The sequence below is a fragment of the Channa argus genome, chromosome 15, assembly GCF_033026475.1.
Source record: "Channa argus isolate prfri chromosome 15, Channa argus male v1.0, whole genome shotgun sequence".
NCBI lineage: Eukaryota > Metazoa > Chordata > Actinopteri > Anabantiformes > Channidae > Channa > Channa argus.
Genome location: NC_090211.1, coordinates 6,560,278 through 6,580,825, shown reverse-complemented (window position 1 = coordinate 6,580,825; position 20,548 = coordinate 6,560,278). Strand labels below are relative to the sequence as shown.

The following is a 20,548-nucleotide window of genomic DNA, read 5'->3' as shown; positions in this document are numbered from 1 at the left end:
ACAGTGTGGCTTCCATACAGTAATTGTCAAAAGCCCTGCACTTTTCTTTGGGCATATTCTTTGGGCCACCTACATTACCCACAATGCAATTTACCTACTCTTAGTAGCCGCTAACAGCTGATTCGATTATTTTATTCTATCCGATGTGGCACTTATTAGCCCATACCTTTGGTTGAGTAGGTAGCCTGTACTACTTCCACACATGTGAGAGGTGACATATTTTAGAGAAAGAGGCAATCTGCTCAAGTAGGAGGTCAAGGCGGATGACTTTTAAGTTGGTGACAGCAGTTCTGATTCCACTTTGAAATGTCAGTAGTATTTCAGTGTTTGTGATTTTTCTCTAAACCAATCCCAGATATGTTTGTGTCTAAACCTAATGTTGATTTAGTGCCTCATTCTAAGAAGATTGTAGCTGTGGGATAATGTAACCGCAACAGCAATAGTTGGGCACACCACAGTGCATGATAAAAACCTCCTAAACCTTCAGTTTTATGGCATGATGGTAACCTACTAAATTTCGTAGGAGGTACAAGGTTGCGTACTGATTCCTAATCAGGTCTTTCTAATCAGGTCACTAAGCTTTTAGTCACCAAGCTAAAGAGGAATGGGTACTCACATTTCCAGGTACCAGCAGTCTTAAGCACCAATGAATGCTGGCTCAGGGGATACCACTTGAGGAGGTTTATCATACTTCGCACAGTTTCCATGGGGTCTACAGAAAGCATTATGCTGCTATTTCATACATGCAACACTCCCTAACATGTCTACTTTGATGTGTAAGGATACTTCCCCTTTGGCTCTGACTCTTTCCACAGGAAAACCTTAATCCCAATGGCTCTATGTCTGTAACCTAAAACATTTGATGTGTTACATTTCAGTGGTCATGGAGCACAGCCCAAGGCAGTTCCCGGTGACTCTCTTTACAGGGCAAAAAAAGGTCCTCTTTCCCATAGTAACAGTGTTAATGAAAACAGGAAAAGGGCTGCCTTACTTTCAATGAACAGCATGAAGCTACTCAAAATGACAGATGGTGAAGCCATTGAAAAAATACCACTCGTAACAGCTGTACCCTCTTCAATAAAACAACAAAAAAAAAAAGCCTTTGAAGAAGGAGGGGGAGAGAGCAAAGAGGAAAGTGACACAGACACTGGAAGTGCTCAACAGGCTACAGCCGCTCAAAACAAACATATACAGTTTTTTGTTTTCTTTTGTATTTTGTCCTTTTGGCTTATTTCGTGAGTTCAGGGTCGCATCAGTGGATCATGTTGATTTGGCACTGTTTTTTACGCTGGATGCCCTTCCTGACGCAACCCGCCCATATTTCTACCGGACTTGGACCGGCACTGCAAAGCTGGGGATGGGAATGGGCTGTTGGGGGTTCAGTGTCTTGCCCAGAGACACTTTGACATATAGCCAGGAACAGGGATCAAACCACAGACCCTGTGGTCCGTGGACGACTGCCTTACCAACTGAGCTCAAACAACTATACACAGTATCTACTGTTAATCATATACTGTACCAAAGTCAGAGTTGTGGCCAATTTCAGTTTTTCCTTCTGAGCAAAACTGTAGTCCAACCAATTTCCAGTAGCTCAGTAACAAGGTTTGTAATCTAAATTATCTAAAGCCGGGTCTAGGGTTCGTGCATGAATAATGAATTGCACTTTATGGTGGAAACTTCAAGAGACATTGCTTGACTGTGTGTTAAGGACAGAAGAGTTGCTTGTTGCTCCCACAGATTATTATTTGCAGTTTTCCTACTTTTACAGTTAAGGTCACGGGCCCCAGATTAATCAACTTTATTTCAAGAAGCAGCTGTTTTTTTTTTTTAGGGAAAGACAGTTTACACTACCTGCTCTGCAGCAAACAGCAGAAACTCATAGCTTAGTGAACATACAGTAGTGGAGACTTTGGTAGTTAAAGAGGCAGATATTTCCCAAAGGAGTTGGTAGAAAATGAAAACAGCAAAAAAAGAGAGCGAATACAAGACTTAACTTTTGCTAGATGAACAGAAACACAACTCCAAAAAATGCTCATGTTGTTCTGGGTCTTCTGTATGTTTATATAGGCAACTTAGATTCATGAGGTGGATTATGTAATTTTTGCATTTATGGGGTGATAGATAGTAGATAATTTTCTGTCTTTCTGTATATGTAATGTTTCAAATGTGTTCAGTCTCCATAAGAGAGTGAAGCCAGTTAAACAAATTCACATTTACATATCTTACATTTGTTTGTATGTAATTTCCATTTATTTGGCACTGTTTGGTTTAAAGCAAAGTCCTCCTCATAACATGTACATGTGCATTTGTTTACAAGCAGAAACTGCTACTGAACCCCCCCAATGTACATCAGAAGCCAAACAATTATATTGACTGACATGGTAGAGTAACAGTTTCTATGACTCTGCATAGTGTAGTTTCATTTACTGTCCACTGAAAAGTAACTAAGTAACTAATAGCAGTATGAAAGTGATAGTGTGTAATTCCAGGTCACTGAAACAATCTTGTACAGTTTAATTATGAGTTCTAAGCGCAAAAAAAACTCGGCAGCATTACAACTATGTTGTACCTTGAAGTAAATATTTATGCTCAGATAATTTTCTTCCCATGAACCAGTCAAAGCTTCCACAAAAAGAAACAGAACAGCTTTCCAACTGACCAAAAATGAATTATTTTGACAAATGTTGGAATGTGGGTGGCAAGCTTAACAACACATCTATCGTTATACAGCAACCAATTAAAAGCACATATTACCACTTCCAATGTCGTGTTAGTGTGTTATTCAGAGAGTTTGCTATACTCGCCAAACCTCAACTTCATTAACACAACCAAACACGACAACACTAAACGAGGTAAGCGAGCTAATAAGTTATTCCTTTCTGGACCCACAGCAAGAACAGCAGCCCCCATCTGTCTTATATCCTTTCATATTGATATTATTCTCTGTCAGCTCTCTCTCTTTTTGTAATCATCCTATTATCCTCAGACCACACCTTCTTACCAAATATTTAATTAGCGCCTTCTATGGATGTATTAAATGGGGGATTAATAGTAAGAACACCAAGTTGTTCTGTACTGTAAAGTGTTACTCAGTTCTCACAAAAATGTTTTCAGGGCTGGACTCCAGGACTCCAGGTAGCAATGAGAGAGAAGCCATTTGCCTTAAAATGATTCTGAAGTGATTATTTTAACATAAACTCTTTACATATTGAGGTTTTAAAAAACAAATCCGGTCCTTCACTCTCAAAGTCTCATCCTGGCAACACTGGTTTTGTGTTTTAGTCATGAGTCATGGCAAAAGAGATTTTAGAAGAATTTGGGTTCTTGTTTTCTAGTTTTAAAAATTGGCATGACAGTGTGATCACATTTTAGGTCATTTCAGCTGAAACAGAGATCATTCTACGGGGTTCACAAACTTTTAAGCACCATTGTACAGTATATTACAATAATTAGACAATGCATAACAGTACAGTATACTCCCTTAAAGGACGACTTCACTGAGTTTGAATTTGCTTCTTTTTTATCTATTTTAGGTAGTACATGTACATAAATGCCATTAAACTTCCCATTGACTTCCCTATATCAAAATATCTCTCTACTTTCAGCTGAAAAAATGCCTCCAGATGACATCACTTGGAGGAACCTTCAGTTAAGATTATGTCATCTTGTTGCTCACACTATGAAGTTTGTAATCAGGTTTAACATGCTTTTCCAGAGCTCCCCCAGATGACATCATCTGAACTCCTAATGATGAAAAACTTCTCTGAGTGATGTCACCCAGAGGAGTTTTTTAGGTAGAATTGGAGAAATATCTTAGAATAGAGAATTCAAAGGGATCTTTGGAAGCATTAATGTATATATACACTAAACTAAAGAGAGCAAGTTGAAATTTTATGAAGTCACCCTTTAGTGCTGGGGTCCAGTACACAAAACCCTTCCACATGCACACAAATACTATATAGCCTACCTCCCAGTGCACAGACAAGCAGTAGGGGTAATTTGCTCACTTGGCTGATGGTTTGATTTCCTGTCCATTTTTGAGCCACTTGATAGGAACATCAGGGTCAGCCACTTCCACACTGAGCTGGATCTTCTTTCCTTTGTCCACTGAGTAGGCTGAATCCAGCTTCCTCAGGAAAGCTGACAAAAAAAGTATTTTGTTGATATTGTTGCAACTTGCAACATAAGACACAGTAAGTCCACTTGGCTCTGCCCTGGTCTTTCCCCTTCTCCTGTGTTCTTCCATCGTTTACTACCCTCCACGATGCTCTGCACGGCCCTTGAGGTATTAGTCACAACCAAATAAAAAAACCAAGAACTTACTAATCAAGCAGCTACACACTGTAGCTTTAATAGCCGAATAATCTTTACGTACAAACCAGCAGCAACATATGCACATGCTGTCATCCCAGCAATATAATGTCTCCCAGGAGGCCTTTAACTGCTGCAGGTATTTACAGCCGGTTGTATTATAAGCTCTCATTTCCTGCCTGCCACCTCACTTCTATTGCACTTCTATCCACTTTGCCTCGTAACCCATCTCCTCTTGCTTTCCCCTTTCCTCACCGTCACTCTTTTTGGGCTCCATCCTCATCTTCTTCAGCCTCTTCAGCATGCCCCTCAGGTCTGTAATGCCATACTGAAAGGCAATCTTTTCATAGTCACAGGGCTTGGCCGCCTTTAGGATTTCCCATACATCCACTTCTTCTTTGGGTTCCTCTTGTTTCTTTTCTCTGATTTTATGAAGACATGATTGTTAATCTGATAAAATCAAAATTACTCCAAAATCCCTTAAAAATGCAGACCTCACCTTTTTTTAAGCAGTGCACTGAAGTCTAGATCACCAGCATCCTCATCTGCATCTCCACTGGAGTTAAAAGACATTTGGCATTAAGAGATTATGCTATGTTTAAAAAACACTGTGCTATTCATAGCACTGGTGAATTAGAAGCAAGAAAATTACATTAGTAACATACATTCGATAACAAATCCCTTTCTCTGTCACATTAAACAGATATTTAAATTGGCACAGACATTACGAGACACGGTTCCAGCAAAAACATGAGCAAATACAACAGTACACAGAAGACTTGTAATGAAGCCTGCTGTTAAAGCTTACCCTTTTTTCATTCTCTCTTCTGACAGATTCAAAAATAGGTTGTGTGAGAATACAGAGCAGAGCTTTTGATGAGAAGTACAAGCTACCATCATGGCCTATATTCAAGTGACTTACAGAAATCACAATAGACAAGCAACGTGTAAGCAACAGACATACAGCCATAAGCATCACAGCAAACTGTTCCAACACAAAGACATCACAGGAACATTTTATTGTGATTTGCATAATGCATGCATGTTTGTCACTGTTCAACAGTTTTGGCATCAACTTTACGGTGTGGACTTTTTTTCCAGGCATAGCTGAAGCCCATTGAACCCCTCGAGGAGCAAGACAAATGCCAATAAATTCAGTCATTCTGAGTGATCACGTCTGTCCTGTGGATGAACGGTTCATACAAGGATAATATCCATCCATGTTATCCCTGTCATCCCGATGTCAGTAAATTCTCAGAGGGTGATAGTGCCCTCGTTCAAAGGATACGTGAGATCACCAAAAGGTTGAGTGAGCATGAAAACGGTGATAGCCATGAACTGCAGCCGCAACATCCGCTATATCTTAACTGACGTGAGAGCTTCTGGTGCACTGCATCAGGCAAACACCACATTATGAAAGAAGCATGTACCAGGAAGATGGATGAAGATCTTTTCTAAGAATTTAGATTGTTAATGTCAATGATGTGAAAAACTGTTTTTCTATAATTGCTAGAGTGTATAAGTCAACAACAGAAAATTGGGATCATGGGTTTACTGTGAAGAGAACAAAATCTAACTTAAGGCTACAGATACACTAAACATTTTGTATGAAAAAAATCACCTTCTTTATGATTGTTCTCATTTGGTTGCTTATTACAAAAAGTCATTTTTGTTCTCTATCTGTTAACAGATGAATATTTAAGTGCCACTCATGGTGCATTTCAGTTTCAGTTGTCTAAACATTGGCTCCCATAGAGTTTTTCCCGTACTTGGTTTATCTTCAATGTGTAATATTGTTACATCATAATAAATACTGTATGTTTACTGAAAACCTGGAACATATAGCATCAGCAAGCATGAATATACTGTGGCCCCATATGACTGCAAGCTGTTTCAAAACACTGTTTCCTACATCATGTGAGAAACCTTCGTGGGCAGCAGTGCCAACATACAGTATGTATTCAACAGGATATATGTTATGTTTTCCTTTAAACACGCTATGTGACGCATCATCCCAGCTGGCCAATAAGTGACAACATGAAAACAAAAAAATAGCTGGCTATGGCTGGAGCATATGCATCATGGAAAGCTTGCGTGATTTCAGAAATGAAGTTTAGAAAAAAACAATTCAGGCAAATAATTAAACAGAAGTAAGTATCCTGAAGTGGTGGTTCCTAACAATCTGTACTTTTACCTTTCTATTTTAACCATTTGTTGTTTACTTCATTGTACAATTTCAACCATTTGTTATATCTTTTAGCTGGTCATTTACCCAATTCTTTTAGTTATTTATATTTATGTCCCTCTATGTTTATTATTTTACTTATTCTTTACTTATAACTAACCATTTATCTTGGCTTAGCTTGGAAACTAATTTAAATTATCACCAGCAAAATAAGGTGTAGCAAACTCCATATGTGTATATTTATTTTTAAATTAAATTACAATTTCTATCATGTCTAATTTGTTGAGTTATTCTGTCCATGTAGGCCCTGGCAACTGCAGAGGTACCCTCCATGCTAAACCTTGGGTGGGAATCTGTGTCCTAAAAAAATTGTGTCAAACCACATGTATTTGGTTGCACTGACGTTGCACATGCTTAGTGAAGCACACAGTTAAAAAAACATCTTTCTGACTTACTTTCTGGAGGTTGAGCTGCATGACCTCCACATAACAAGTTGTTATGCACACTCATCTATTATCTCTCCAGCAACATATTTGAGTTTTATCCTACTTTTCACTTTTCATTTATCACACCAATCTCTCTCCCTCGCTTCCTCCCTCTCTCATATAAGCATTCTGCAAATAAGCACACTGACATCCTGTCTAAACCACAATATGATGCTGTCTTTTTCCATGTTGTTTTTCTCATCTTACCTGTGCCTTTCTGCTCAAACTCTAATGAGGAAAGGAAATTATATTTTTAAACACAGATATGAAGACTCAAACTGTCAGTGTGAAGCTGTCAGCAGATTTACAATCACAAGGTGCACATAGTACACAGAGAGAGGACAGCTGAAATTTTAAAAAAGCAAAATAGCTACACAATCAGAAGATATTGTCTCCACACAGTGAAAGGCAGAGACAGAAATAGACATTCAGGAAAACAGTTATATATAAAAAAAAAAAATAGAAAATGTTATTTTTGACACTGTCACTAATTGTTGTGACGAAACATATAAGATACTAAACCATGAGCATCTCCAGGTGAAGTTAAACAGATAGGTGGCAAATGCAATGAGACATAAAAGAAGCGGGACGATAGAAGATAGACGGACTTGTACAAAATCAGCCACAACTGCAGAATAGACAGACACACAGTCAGAGACACTCCTTGAGACTGACAGATGCCGCGAGGCAACGATCTACAGAGGAGCATATGGAAAACAGTGTGACGGTTGACATGTTGAGTACACTCTCATCGGCACTGACACTCACGATCGCTTAAATGCCTCCAAGATGTTGTCCTGCTGCTCTTGTTGTACAGCTGAAACCAGACAGAAGGAGGAAGACAGTGAGAGCTCGGCTAGGTTAATTCATTACACAGCGGGCTTGAGCAGCTAAGGAATAATGGCCTGATGACCACGCTAGTCTACTAAATGATTGGGCCTAATGTGTATCACACGCAGTGAGATATTGGCTGACAAAGCCAGTTACATAGTAATGGTGGATACGCTGAATGGAAGATGACAATAATGTGATTAAGTGTCTGTTTCCAGACCTACCCTGCACAGAGACCTCGAAAGTGCAGCTGTCGCACTTGTCTTTGGAAGTGACCTCACATCGGTAGCCACCTGCATCTCCATCCACTACTTTGATGATGCTCATCTCATAGGTGTAGACCTACAAGAGAGAGGGGGATCACATGCTCAGGGTCCCAAAAGTCAGCAGGATATTCCCTCCAGTAGATTTTGAATGAGGATCAAGGTGGTGGACTAATTTGCCAGTTGACATGTTTCAATCATGTCTAAACATCCAGTCATATGCAGTAATAAACGAAAACTATACTTTGTGCAGTATAAGAATGCTTACCTTGGTGTTCCTATCGTAGGACTCTTTAAACTGCACGTGTTTTCCAGCTTTGCTACCCAGGTCCAGCCACTTCCCCTTTAGCCATTTCATGTTTGGCTTCCTTATCAGGTTTGAAGAGTCCACTTTTGCCACAAACGTGATGTCTTTGCCTGCCAAGAACAAGCATGAGATGCAGTGATTAATTAAAATAAATTATCTTGTCTGTATTCCAACAGGATTTTGGCATTAAGTGGGCCACTCCTTTCAATTTGCAGATATAATTCAGGATCATTCTGCCAGACCTTTTGTTGCAGTGACACTCTCTGGCTTCAGCACAAACAGGCCAGTCAGCTCGGACAGCTGAGGCTCCTCCCCTGGGACATGTTCTGTGATGAGTGTTATATAGAGGAATCACAAACCACGAATTAAAGCTGCAGTTGTGATCTGGGTACAACTCAGATAAAGACACAAATAAACACATAACACTAGATAGACAACTATGTAAGACAAGTTGATCAAGCAAACCACCAATTCAGCTTTTCGATCATGGTGCTTTTACCGTAGAAGAGTTATTTGGTGATAATTAAGATTAATCACTAATTCCCCCCCTGTGAACAAAGGGATCTGTTCCTTTCTTAAGGTTATTTAGAACTGAATCTGAGCGAGCGTCTCCACGAGAAGAACCATTCTGAGAGTTTGCTTAATGCCTTTGAGTTACACTCCATTAAGAATTTGGGACCCTCTGACAAAAACAGGTGACCAAGGAGCCCTCTGGAATATGCTGGCCCCTGGGAATAAAGAAACTCCTCAGATCATCTCTGAAGACATCACATCTAGGTCTGCAGTCTTTTGACAGAACATAAGCTGAAGCTGTACCCTCTTATCTTAGAAGGAAAATATAAGCCACTCTTTTATCTGTTCACATGTCTCTTTTGCAAGCAAATTGATGTAACTTGTGTAAGGTGTTTGCTTGTCAGTGGTGATGCTTTACAGAGATAGTTGCATATTCATTTATCTTACCATCAGGAGGCAACTCTGCATCAGAAGGGGGAAAAAGAAAAAGAGAGTGGGGAACACATGAGTGTGTGCAGTATCTGCGCTGTGCTATTAAACAAAGCGTTAATTGGCCCAGAGTTCATCTTCAGGTGAGAAACACCAACAAATTAAATCAACGTGCTCTTACACTCCGAAAAACAAATCTTTCTTTCTCTGATCCCAATTAACAATTCTGGTTTTGTCTCAAAACACAACTGTTAATGAGTTATATGTTGAACAAGTTCAAAAATCACTTTAACTGTGCTGCAGTCAGGAGGTTGTTAACTTTACATAATCTACACAAACTCATTTCTTTCACACCCTGAGTCAGACATTTCTGTTCAAGTTTAACAAGTAAAAAAGGTTTATGGACAAGCAACAGATTAAGATAAAACCACACTGGAGCACCAATCAGAGTGAGTTGCACCCTGGGTGGACATCCATTGGACGAGAGCAGTTGCTGAGAGAATGGATCCAGGGTCACGTGTCAAATAAGGTCATGCGCCTCCATAAATTCAGAGAGCCACGCCATTGGAGCCTCCTCCTCTTTCTCTCGCTCTCTCTCTGCTTTTATGGGCTCAGTTAATTTGATCTTTTAATCAAAAGTGCCCCCGAGGACAGATCCAAGTTCAGATGTTCAAGATGATTTAAAAGGTTTTGGTTAGAATGCTAAGTGCGTAAAGCTGATCCTGGAATGGCACCCAGGGGACACTTTTGAATGTTTACAGTCTTACACTGTTACATAGGACACTTGCTGTGTTTAGGATGAAGGTTGCTAAATGAAATTAACTCCAGACTCTGTCCTTGGCTCTGGGGATTTAGAAATTGTGGACAACAGCCCGCTGGGACTACAGTAAATGAATGGAGCCCACCTACGGACTTAAATGATGAACCCAAATGATTTGTAAGGGCCCTCATATGTTCTTGATTTTACATGTCTGCTATCTCTTAATAGCACCATAATAATATCTAGAAACTTTTGTGGAAACAATGTTCATAATTGTATGGTAATTTTATGTAAGATAGAGACAATTGTCCAGTTACTCTTAACTGTGTTCTTCATACAGTATGTGTTGAATTTCCTGAAGACAAATTGCGCTTTTTCCAGCAAGGTTAAATCTATTTCTAGAAACATTCTAAGGTAATTAGTAAGAAAAGATTAGAATGGAATATAATATCCAACCCCACACTGGATATTACTACATGAAAATAGTAAAATATCTATATCTATACATAGAATGTATAGTACTGTAATTTCACTGTTATTACTTATTCAGTATCAATTCATCATCAGAGCACCAGCAGACAGAACCCACAATGTCACACAAATGCTTTCAATCTCAATTTGTACATACACCAGTAAAGAAATGAACGCACTAAGGTTATACTGTAAACGATCATTAACACTGCACTGTAATATTTTTTAGCAGTAAATCCAGATATCACACACACAGGTGATATATGCACAGCACAAATACAGGTAGGATATATCACTTTTCATATTCTCAACATTTAAACGTTCACTCGAATGCTTTGGTAGAAAACAACCTCACAGGTTATTGGATGAATTTGCTCTGACTTACAAAGTAAACATAAAAGTACAAAAGTTAAAAAAAAAAATTAATTATTATGATTATGATTATTATACCTAATATGCAACATTTATAAAGGCAATCTTTCCACTGAATAAACAACCTTAGTAAAAAAGATTAAGATCTTAAACAAAGGTGATGGTCATCCAGAGAGCAAATGCAGGCTTAAGGGTGGGAGTTGGCTGACACTTAACAAGCACAAAAGACACAAGCAGGCTGGGACACAGTGTGTTGTGTCTTTTCCTTACCATCCCTAGGCTCACTGTTGGCTGAGTGAAAAAATAAATAAATTAGTGAAAAGAAATTAGTCGTGTGGACAACAAAGGGTTAAAACACCCCATAGTATTGCTCTGGTCTCCACAGACTGAGATGTGTGCGTGTGATTATAAATGAAAAAGCTGTTCAACAAAGATTGGATTAAAGACAACGTGTAAGCCTATTCATCACATATCTACAGTATCTTCAGACAAGCAGGGGCAACAGTATGCTCACGCTCGCACAGACACAGATATACAAACACACTACTGACAAAGCAAAGCGCTTACCTATTGCAGGCTGGACATCTGTTAATAATGAAAAGTAAGCACAGATTAAGCAGCTTAATGCAAATATAATGTACTGCAAGCATACATATGCATACTATACATAGAAACAAAAGTATGACAGAATAATGCATTGCTTCATAAGCCAGCCATTGCTCTGTGACTTATTTTAATCAACTGAGAGATAAATCAGTATGTTTAAATTACCAGATGAGTGACGCCACACACACATAAAATAACACTTTAGCGAGGACCGTGCTTATCCTCTACAGCAGGTTGCCCCTCTGACACAATAATGTACAGGGGAACATCAGCCATTTTGAGCATCTTAATTGCAGGGGAACACATAATAACACCCTCGTGTTGCTTTACTTGGTTCCTTCTATCTGACACTTGACAAAGGACCCAGGGCAGGCCAGATCCAAGTAAAACTCTTTATGACTATCACCTGTTGGATAATACCTAATACCTGAGTATATCTGAGCCCAAAAAAATCTTTAAAAAAAATAGTCTCCAGCTAATCAGGTTTCATGTCAATATCATGGATGCCAGTAAACACAGTCACTAGTTAAAACTATGCAAATAAACAACAATATAGAAATAAAATTCAGCAAAGCCACTGTCTTCTCTGAGCCTGAGCTCATGTACTGTAAGTAGGATTGAGGCAAAGTGGAAAACTGTCCGGTGAAAACTTCTAATTATTTTTGGAAATCCTAGATGCCACATCCTCCATGCTAAAGAGAAGAGGGATCATCTGACTTGCTAATGGTGCACAGTCCAAAGCCAGCAACTATGATGTTGTATGGGTGCACTAATTAACACACATTTTGGTACCTTGCACGACTGAAAAAGCTCAATTAATGCTGAGCAACATATACAGGTTTCGGAGCAACATATGCTGTCATCCACATTACATCTTTTTCATGGAAGGCCTTGCTTATTTCAGTAACACACTGACCAGCTACATTCTACAGGATTCACAACATCATGGTTCTGCAGTTGAAGAATCTGTCCAGCCCGCAATCCAGAGCTGTCAATCACTGAAAACATTAAGGGCATCATAATGTGAAAAATCCAAAAAAAGTAGGCACCAAATTATTGGGATGCTGAAAAAATGGGAAAAAAAAATTGCTTTCAAAACAAAAGCTCTTTTTTTTTATGAGTCTACATTTCGTGTCTTTTGCTTTGGTTTTTATTTTATTCTTGTCTTTACTGTGAAGCACGGTGACATTTGCTCTTAAAGGGGTTTATATAAACAAGCTTTCCTCACTGTGTCACTCAAATGTTCTTCTGTTCTCTCACTGCTCTTTAGTTTGAGTAAAATGTTTTTGAAGCTATTACTGTAAGCTGCCTAGTGTTTCCCTTTAAAGACAGGGACTGAGCATAAATGGGTTAACTCACTGCTCTACATCTTCATCACACTTTTAGAAAAGCATTCATGTAATTACTCTCAGTAAGCCATAACATTGTTATCTAATAACTTATCTGGAATAACCAAATTTGCACATGCACTATAAAATACACCCAACCCAAATACTGTAAATACTGTTTATGAAAGCACACATGTTTACACACAGTACACCTACAGTACAGCTCTCACATAACATGAAGCTGCTGTACTGTGGACTACTACACCCACACATAATTATTTCACATATTTAGCTTAATTCCTTATTCAAATGTGTATTGGATTTGAGAGGTCAGGACTTTCAGGCACATGGGAAAACAAAATGAGAGACACAATCTGTCATCCTCAATCTGTCTCAGACCCTTCCTCACACATACAAAACAGTATCATCTTGTAATAATCTACAGCCTTTGGGAAGTGCAATAACAATCAGTGAAGACACAACTGAATCCTGTAGTCATAAGTAATCACTAGTAAACCACACAGTATTTCATTGAAATGAATATGTTGAGCTTTGGCCTTACAGCAGTATTGCTGAAGCTGCTGGGTGCATCCCAGGTAGGACTGGAGTGTTTCAGAATTACTTTTAACAGTTTTATAATGTTACTAAACAAAATTGTGGAGACTAATTCTGTGTCTTTATAACAGTTTTGATCTTTTCTCTTACAAATACTGAAATGTTCAAAATGTTCACACAGTGTTTAGTTGTACACTTCCAGTCCTAAACTACACATGATACCTGCAATACCTGCTCAGGATTATCATCAGTGTACTCTGTTTAGTTCAAGGCATGGTATGGTATACACTAGATATGACTCAGTGCATATAGTACCACTCTGTCAGCTCAGTGTGATAGACCACTTTTTAAAATGCATTTTATCTGTCAGTTGTATCTAACTAGAAATAGCAGGAGCTACTGATTATAGTGAGCACCCATATGGTTTATATGTGGTATGCAAATAAGAAAGATGAATTTGCATGTAGCATATGCATTTGTAGACTAAAGTAACACAAGTTAAAACTTGAATGTCAAATTGAAACTGATCAAGTGCATGCCTACTTTGCAGAATATGCATACATATAGTTTGATGGTTACCTATAAATCAATAAATATAAACACCTGCTGTTCTAATTTAATTAGTATTGAATTTGTATTTTTGGTCTTAAAATAAACTCATAACATGGCCTCAGTGCCAAGAAAGAGCTGCTTTGATTTGTGTGTGTGTATGTGGGTGTGTGCGCGTGTTTGTGTTTGTTTGTGTGATGCTGCAGAACAATGAGGAACATGCTTCTGTCTGCACACTCAGTCCCATCACTAGAGAAGTGCACTGATTCTGTGTGTGTTTCATCTTTAAATCTTACCCTGCTCGTCTGCTGGCTTCTCTGGATGAATGAGGGGAAAGACATATTATTTTGTAGATGAGGATGATGACAACAGTGACAATGAAGATGAGGATGATCTGTAGACAGTTACGTCTATGGAACACACAAACACCAAATGCAGTGTGTTCTTACCCTTTTTGTCTGTAAAGGAATAAATAAAGAAATATAAACAAACTTCATACACCTTTATTAAAATTATTGGTTTTTAGTGTTTATTATAATTGGACTATATAACAGCTAATTCCTGTATGTGTAACTTAAAAAAGAAATTGGATTTCTAGAGCACAGTTTGTGGGCTCAGATTAGATGTCATGAAGACACTTACCAGCAGGGGTTGCTGCAGCCTTATCGCCCTTGGCTGCTGCAATTTAACAACAATTATGTAAATTAATTTGTACATCCTCATTATTTCATATCACACAACACCAGCAGCACAGTGTTTGATTAGTGAGGGCTTTAAGAGCTGAAACTCAGTAAACTGTTTGAAGAGCCAGATCTTGTGATCTGAATTCTCAGGAGACAATAAAATATCTATACAAAACTGTTTTGTTTTTTTTAGATATAAATTCATTTTACTGTACAAAGTGTCCACAAGTGCTTTGAGATATTTGAAGGAACCACACTGCTAATACACACTCTGCATTTCCAGAAATCAGACGCCTTTGTAAATATACAAAACCGTTCCAAATGTACACTTTTAAACAAATGGTTTTATTTTAATAATATAAACACACGATCATAAGTACCCGCACAAGGAAACTGCATTCACGCAACCTTGCTTTTTGTACCTCTTCTTGATTACTGTAGGTTTTGCCTCTGGTAAAAGAGAGAATGTTGCATTTCAACAGAGGAATAGTACATGATTTAAATGAAGCACGGTTTACAGAAACTAAGACAATAATGTGTTTTTTACAGATCATGAGGAATAATTGGGCTTAGAAAATTCTGAAAGGGATGGCCTCAAGACAAAAATGCTTTTGATAGGATAAGTACATCAAAGTTCCAGGATCCCGCATCTGGGTTACTTTAGATGCTCAAGGGTTCCTAATGAGATGGCAGATTAGGCATGAGTTTATTTCTGCCAGACAAACTAAAGCACACAGCACCACAGTAATAATTCCGCTTTGGCAGCATTCACATCTTAACCATCTTTTTAAATAATTTTGCAGGTCTGTGCTCTCATTAAGGCTAAACTGTTTAAATGTTAAAAATGGGTTCAGGGAGGTACAGTCGAGGCAGCAAAGCCTATACAGGGGCTGAGCCACAGAAATGAATGAGAACATCAACTTGACAGTTATCATCTCAAACCACCAACAACCCACAACTGACACTGTAGAGTACATGTCCCATGAGCCTACTTAGCAGTGGATCTGAGATATCACGGTTCGGCCTTGGCACGTTGCTTGTGCTCAAGGCTGGCACACTGTGTCTACTGTTGGGGAGGTAACACTTCTATTTTGGATATGGTTTGTTTTTCAGGCAGCAATCTGTTAATGCCTCTTTCAGCATTTCAATCCAAGAGGGGATCCATGATGCATCAGTAAAAACAACTTTCTGAGATTCCAGCTAGAGCATCTCTCCAACCCCTCTCTGTAAATCAAAGGAAAATTGTCAGTGAATTTTCCTAGGTCCTCCGCTGGTTCTCAGGATGTCAAGACCATTTTACCTTAAAGCCAATGTGTTTTAAAGCATTTGATCTGTGGCTTTTCATGACTGGCTTTCTTTTGAAGAAACAACCCTCATCCTGAGTGACAAGTGGGGCTTTAAATAAAAGTTAGGTAATCACCATAGAAACAGACTAATGCTATTTGGGATACATATTATTAATATATAACTTTTTTTTTTTTTTTTTTTTTACCAAAAATGCTCTAAAAATCAAAAAGTGTAAAAGTATATCTTCTTTTTGGAAGTGCTAGACATCCCTGTAAATATCACTGGATCTGAGAGAAAATTTTTATATGAAAGACTGAAGATAAATGCTATTAAACCTCTTAACATGGAGAAGAAGAGTATCTGCTGAAATCAGATTTGTGTCTGAAGAGATGTAAAAGCCTCTGACTAGATCTTCTTGCATTTTTACTGGATTTTTTTAGTTAGGTATTATGTCAGAATATGTGAGAACACTTTGCTGTGCCACTGAGCACATCCTTTCATTGCATGTTGATTTGACACAAGAGCTTGTCCAGCACTTGTACCTGTAATGTCATACCAATATAAACCAGAGTGACTGAGGAAAAAAAGTGTGCACTCTGACACTGTTTCGGCTGAGAAAGTATTTCCAGTCTAAAAAGATTTTTTCTTAAGCTTTCTTAGATATAGAATATGCTTTTGTCACTGTATGGATACCCATTCAGAGACTTGTCAGTGGAGTGGCTGCACATCACTATGGTAAGATGTCCAATGACAGTTTTGGTTGGCATCAAGATTTAAGAAAAAGATACTAATGATCAGAAACTCTGGTCTGACTGTGACTCTGAATAACTGAATAAGAGTGATTTAAAATCCTGCAGCCTCTAAAATTAGCGTAAGCTTAAATAATATATGAATAAAACAAATATTCTGGTCACACAACAAAGTGGAAAAACACATTACAGAGCTTGAGGAGATTAGACTTGCTAATTTTTAAAAGACTGTAAAAAAAAACAATGACCTAATTTATATTCCAAGACACAACCTTTTCTTTACATCATAACATGAAAATATGATGACAATACATCATATTCTGCTGTCGCTATAACAAACATAAGAAAGAAGATGTTTTTACCCTGCAGCTGGGTCCTAGATCACTGCAAAGAGGAGAGATGGAGAGCTTCTCAGCAATCTCTGTGCACTTTCCTCTATTACTGCCAGCAACATTGTGTATGCAGTAAACTCAGTTTCCACAAGGTCACCGCTACTTCCTCTGCAGATGATTACATGGGGCTTTTATACATGTTATCAGGATCGTCCTTTCATATCCAATTTATAAGATTTTCACTGCTCAGTATCGCCCATCTCTTCCCATTTAGGCAGTTTACATTGTGAAGTTGTGTGGCTGAGGACTGCATTAGATTTTTTCTGTGGGTCTCAGGTGAAAGACTTTAGCCGAATGACCAGCAAAAATTATATATTTGGATAGCTAAAAATAGCAAGGATAGAGTGTGATGTGTAAAATGGCCCACGGGACAGTCAAGTTAAAGAATGCAAAAGTAAAAAGTCAAAGAACAGTGAGATTACCTTCCTCTGACCAGATCTCAGACTGTTGTTGGGGGACTGTGTACAGTGTGTGCACTCATTGGGTAATAAATTGAAAAAGACGTTGTTTGGGTGTTTTCGGTGTTTGACCTTTAGAGAGTCCACTGGTCTGAAGCACCCTGGTCAAGACTAAGGTGACACACTCACGAATGCAATGAGGCATGAAATCAGTCTTACATTGCCCAAAGCTTCTGCATCCACGTAGGTGCATGAAGCACATATGGACTAATAATACAACCATGCTCTGAAACTGTATTTAGAAATATTGGTGCTTTGATATAAATGTAATGTAATGTACCAGTGCTAACATGGTGATGTTTCACATGCTCACATTTGGTACTTAGCACTCAACAAGACATTAATTAGAATCTCAGTATTGTAGATGTATGTTCATAAACCAAAGTGTTCAAGGGAATTTGATTATAAGATGCTGCTAGATGAAAAGGAAAGGGATAACGTTTTTAATACACTGTAGTTAAAGGTACCCAACATCAGGGGGCCTGGTGACAAAAGGTACCGAACATCCATCCATCTATTATAGTTCACCGCTTATCCTTTTTGGGTCGCGGGTGGGCTGGAGCCTATCCCAGCTGTCATTTGGCAAGAGGCAGAGTACATCCTGGACAGATCACCAGTCTTTCTCAGGTCCACAGAGAGGCATACACACAAAGACAACAATACACACTATCATTCACACCAGCGGGCAATATTAGATTCAGATTGTTTTTGGACGGTGGAAGGAAACCGGCGTAACCGAAGGAAACCCACGCAAGCACAGAGAGAACATCCAAACTCCACAAAGAAAGGCAAACCCGCAACCTGCTGTGAGGCGGCTACGCTAACCACTCCACCACTGTGCTGCCCAAAATTCTGAGACAAACCATCAAGCAAAGGTTGACTGACTAATATGAAAAAATTACCTCATGGTGTTACTATGGGAAACCTTAAGGGATCACTAAAGTTGTTACAATTCAGCCTGTGGTGAACAGCAATATTTAGATATTTGAGATACTTGGGATATTTCAGTCTGGACCAAATTGGTGTCTAGCAGGCCAGCAGAGCTGCTTACTAAAGAATTAATTCATGTTTTAAGTTTTTTCAGGTCCATTCACAATGCTCATTTTTAATTTGAGAAGATAGGGCCAATCTACAGCATCTCAATTAGTGAAGGTGCGACGTTCTCTACTTTGGTTCCACTCTGTGATTTAGGCTGATAAGATGAGTGTAATTTTGCACAAAAAAACTTGCCTAGTGCAGCTTTTAAAACAAGGATTTTTTTTCCTGTTATTATCCATAAGTGACCTGGTCGTTCTTTTACCCACTTTTCCTAGTCCTTCCTTCTGGTTGTGCTTCTTTCTCATGTCTGGCTGTGGAGAGAGCTGTGGCCAAGCCGCTAAGTCACAACCAGTACAATTGTGACCCTACAACACTTAATACCCAGCTGATGAGCACTGTGTAAATCCATCTCTGCTTACTGTACATTACCACGCCTCTGCATTTGTGCGTGTCTGTGCTTCATCAATGGTCCTCCCTGGCCTAGATTATGCACGCTACAACTGCCTGTTTTCCTGTCTTCCAGGTATCTGTTAAATGGATAATGTCTCTTGCAGTCTCCGTTTCTTCTTCCTTTTCACTTAATGTGAATCCCTACTCTCAGCACTTTTCTTCCCACCATTTCTTTGTCCTACTTTAATCTGATTCCACTTTATTCTGAGAAAAGAAGAGCAAAGTGAGAGGGAAAGGAAAGGAGGATAAACTAAAATGGGGAGAGAGAAGTATAATGAACCAGGCCAACATGGGTTCAAGGATGGTGTGAAGCTTCACCTTAAGAGCCCGAGGATTGGTTTCTTCTTCTTCAATGTTGGAGATGAGATACACCATTTATATTTAACAAATATCATGTGCAATGCTGGCTAAAAGAAGATTTTATTTACTCAGTTTTCGCTGACCTGTCACTGTTAATGCTTCCTTTAAATACACACGCTCTAGGCATCCATAATTATAGATCGTTTTTATTTCCAAGAGCTTATCACTACTATCATTTTTGAAGTCTTGCAACATGACTCTGACCATAAACTGATTAAGATTAAGTGAATGTAGCAATATCTATATTGAGACTAGGGGGTGTTATGTGTGCAAAATAGGCATGCGTTGGCTTTTAGAGCTCAGCTGGTAGATCCGCACACTTACAGTGCTTGGGTTGTGGATTTATTTCTTACAGATACTAAAAGATGTAAGCATTGATTCTAAATTATGTTATTATACTGGATGTTGCACAAGCTGTTGTTTTATTCATTATTTTGTGCTTTGTGTAGTGTACTGTGTTCCAGTTGAGTAGTTGCACCAATCATGACATGGAAGAATCCGTTTGGAGTCTGTCAAGTTACAGTAGTCTTCATACAAAACTGAGATGCCTACATGTACTATACATGACAGTAAGTCTTGGTCACCATAACTAAGTCGAGTTGATATCTTTCAGGGTTACAGTGTATTTCCACTTTCCACTTTTTAATTTCGCTGATAGTAAAGCCTTGCAAGTTGTGGTAGAGGGATACTACCTTCTACCAGTCATCATGTGTAGATTTGATGCTGTATCCCACAGTGTCACTCCTGTTTTTTCTCTTGTTGTCCTCCGGACTAGTTTGTAGTTTTCTGCCATGTAAGAGTTAATTAGGTACTTCCACTGAGAGGCTTCTACAGGTCCAGCAATTCCTCCAACTTTGATGCCCGTACTGTACAGTCTGTTTGTCCCTACCATTTTGTGCGACTATTAGAAGCTTTTCTTGAAAGGGCACCACCACACAATCTAAATCATCCTCAATCATCATCACAATAAGCAACAAAAAGTCTTTTCACAACAAAATTTACCACAAGCCTTCTTTAGAAAAGTTATCTGCTTTTTTGACCCATTTATCTAGCGTCCTCCTTACAAATTTTCCAAATACTAGGTGTATTATGCTTTTTGCAGCTGCTAAAAATCACACCATGATAATACGTTTGTTTTGGTCATTTTTTTCCTTCTTCTAAATACG

At 38.7% G+C, this 20,548-nt stretch overlaps 1 protein-coding gene across 1 annotated transcript in view; it reads right to left on the bottom strand.

Moving 5' to 3' along the window:
• The window catches only part of mybpc2a (myosin binding protein Ca), a 49,854-nt gene that overhangs the window by 20,218 nt on the left and 9,088 nt on the right, over positions 1-20,548 (bottom strand). The window contains exons 2-8 of the mRNA XM_067476368.1: positions 8,625-8,708; positions 8,344-8,492; positions 8,037-8,154; positions 7,750-7,798; positions 4,811-4,867; positions 4,567-4,733; positions 4,008-4,140 (exon numbers count right to left, since the gene is read on the bottom strand). Of these exons, the coding sequence (XP_067332469.1) occupies positions 4,008-4,140; positions 4,567-4,733; positions 4,811-4,867; positions 7,750-7,798; positions 8,037-8,154; positions 8,344-8,492; positions 8,625-8,708 (757 nt within the window). The remainder of the gene's footprint in view (positions 1-4,007; positions 4,141-4,566; positions 4,734-4,810; positions 4,868-7,749; positions 7,799-8,036; positions 8,155-8,343; positions 8,493-8,624; positions 8,709-20,548) is intronic.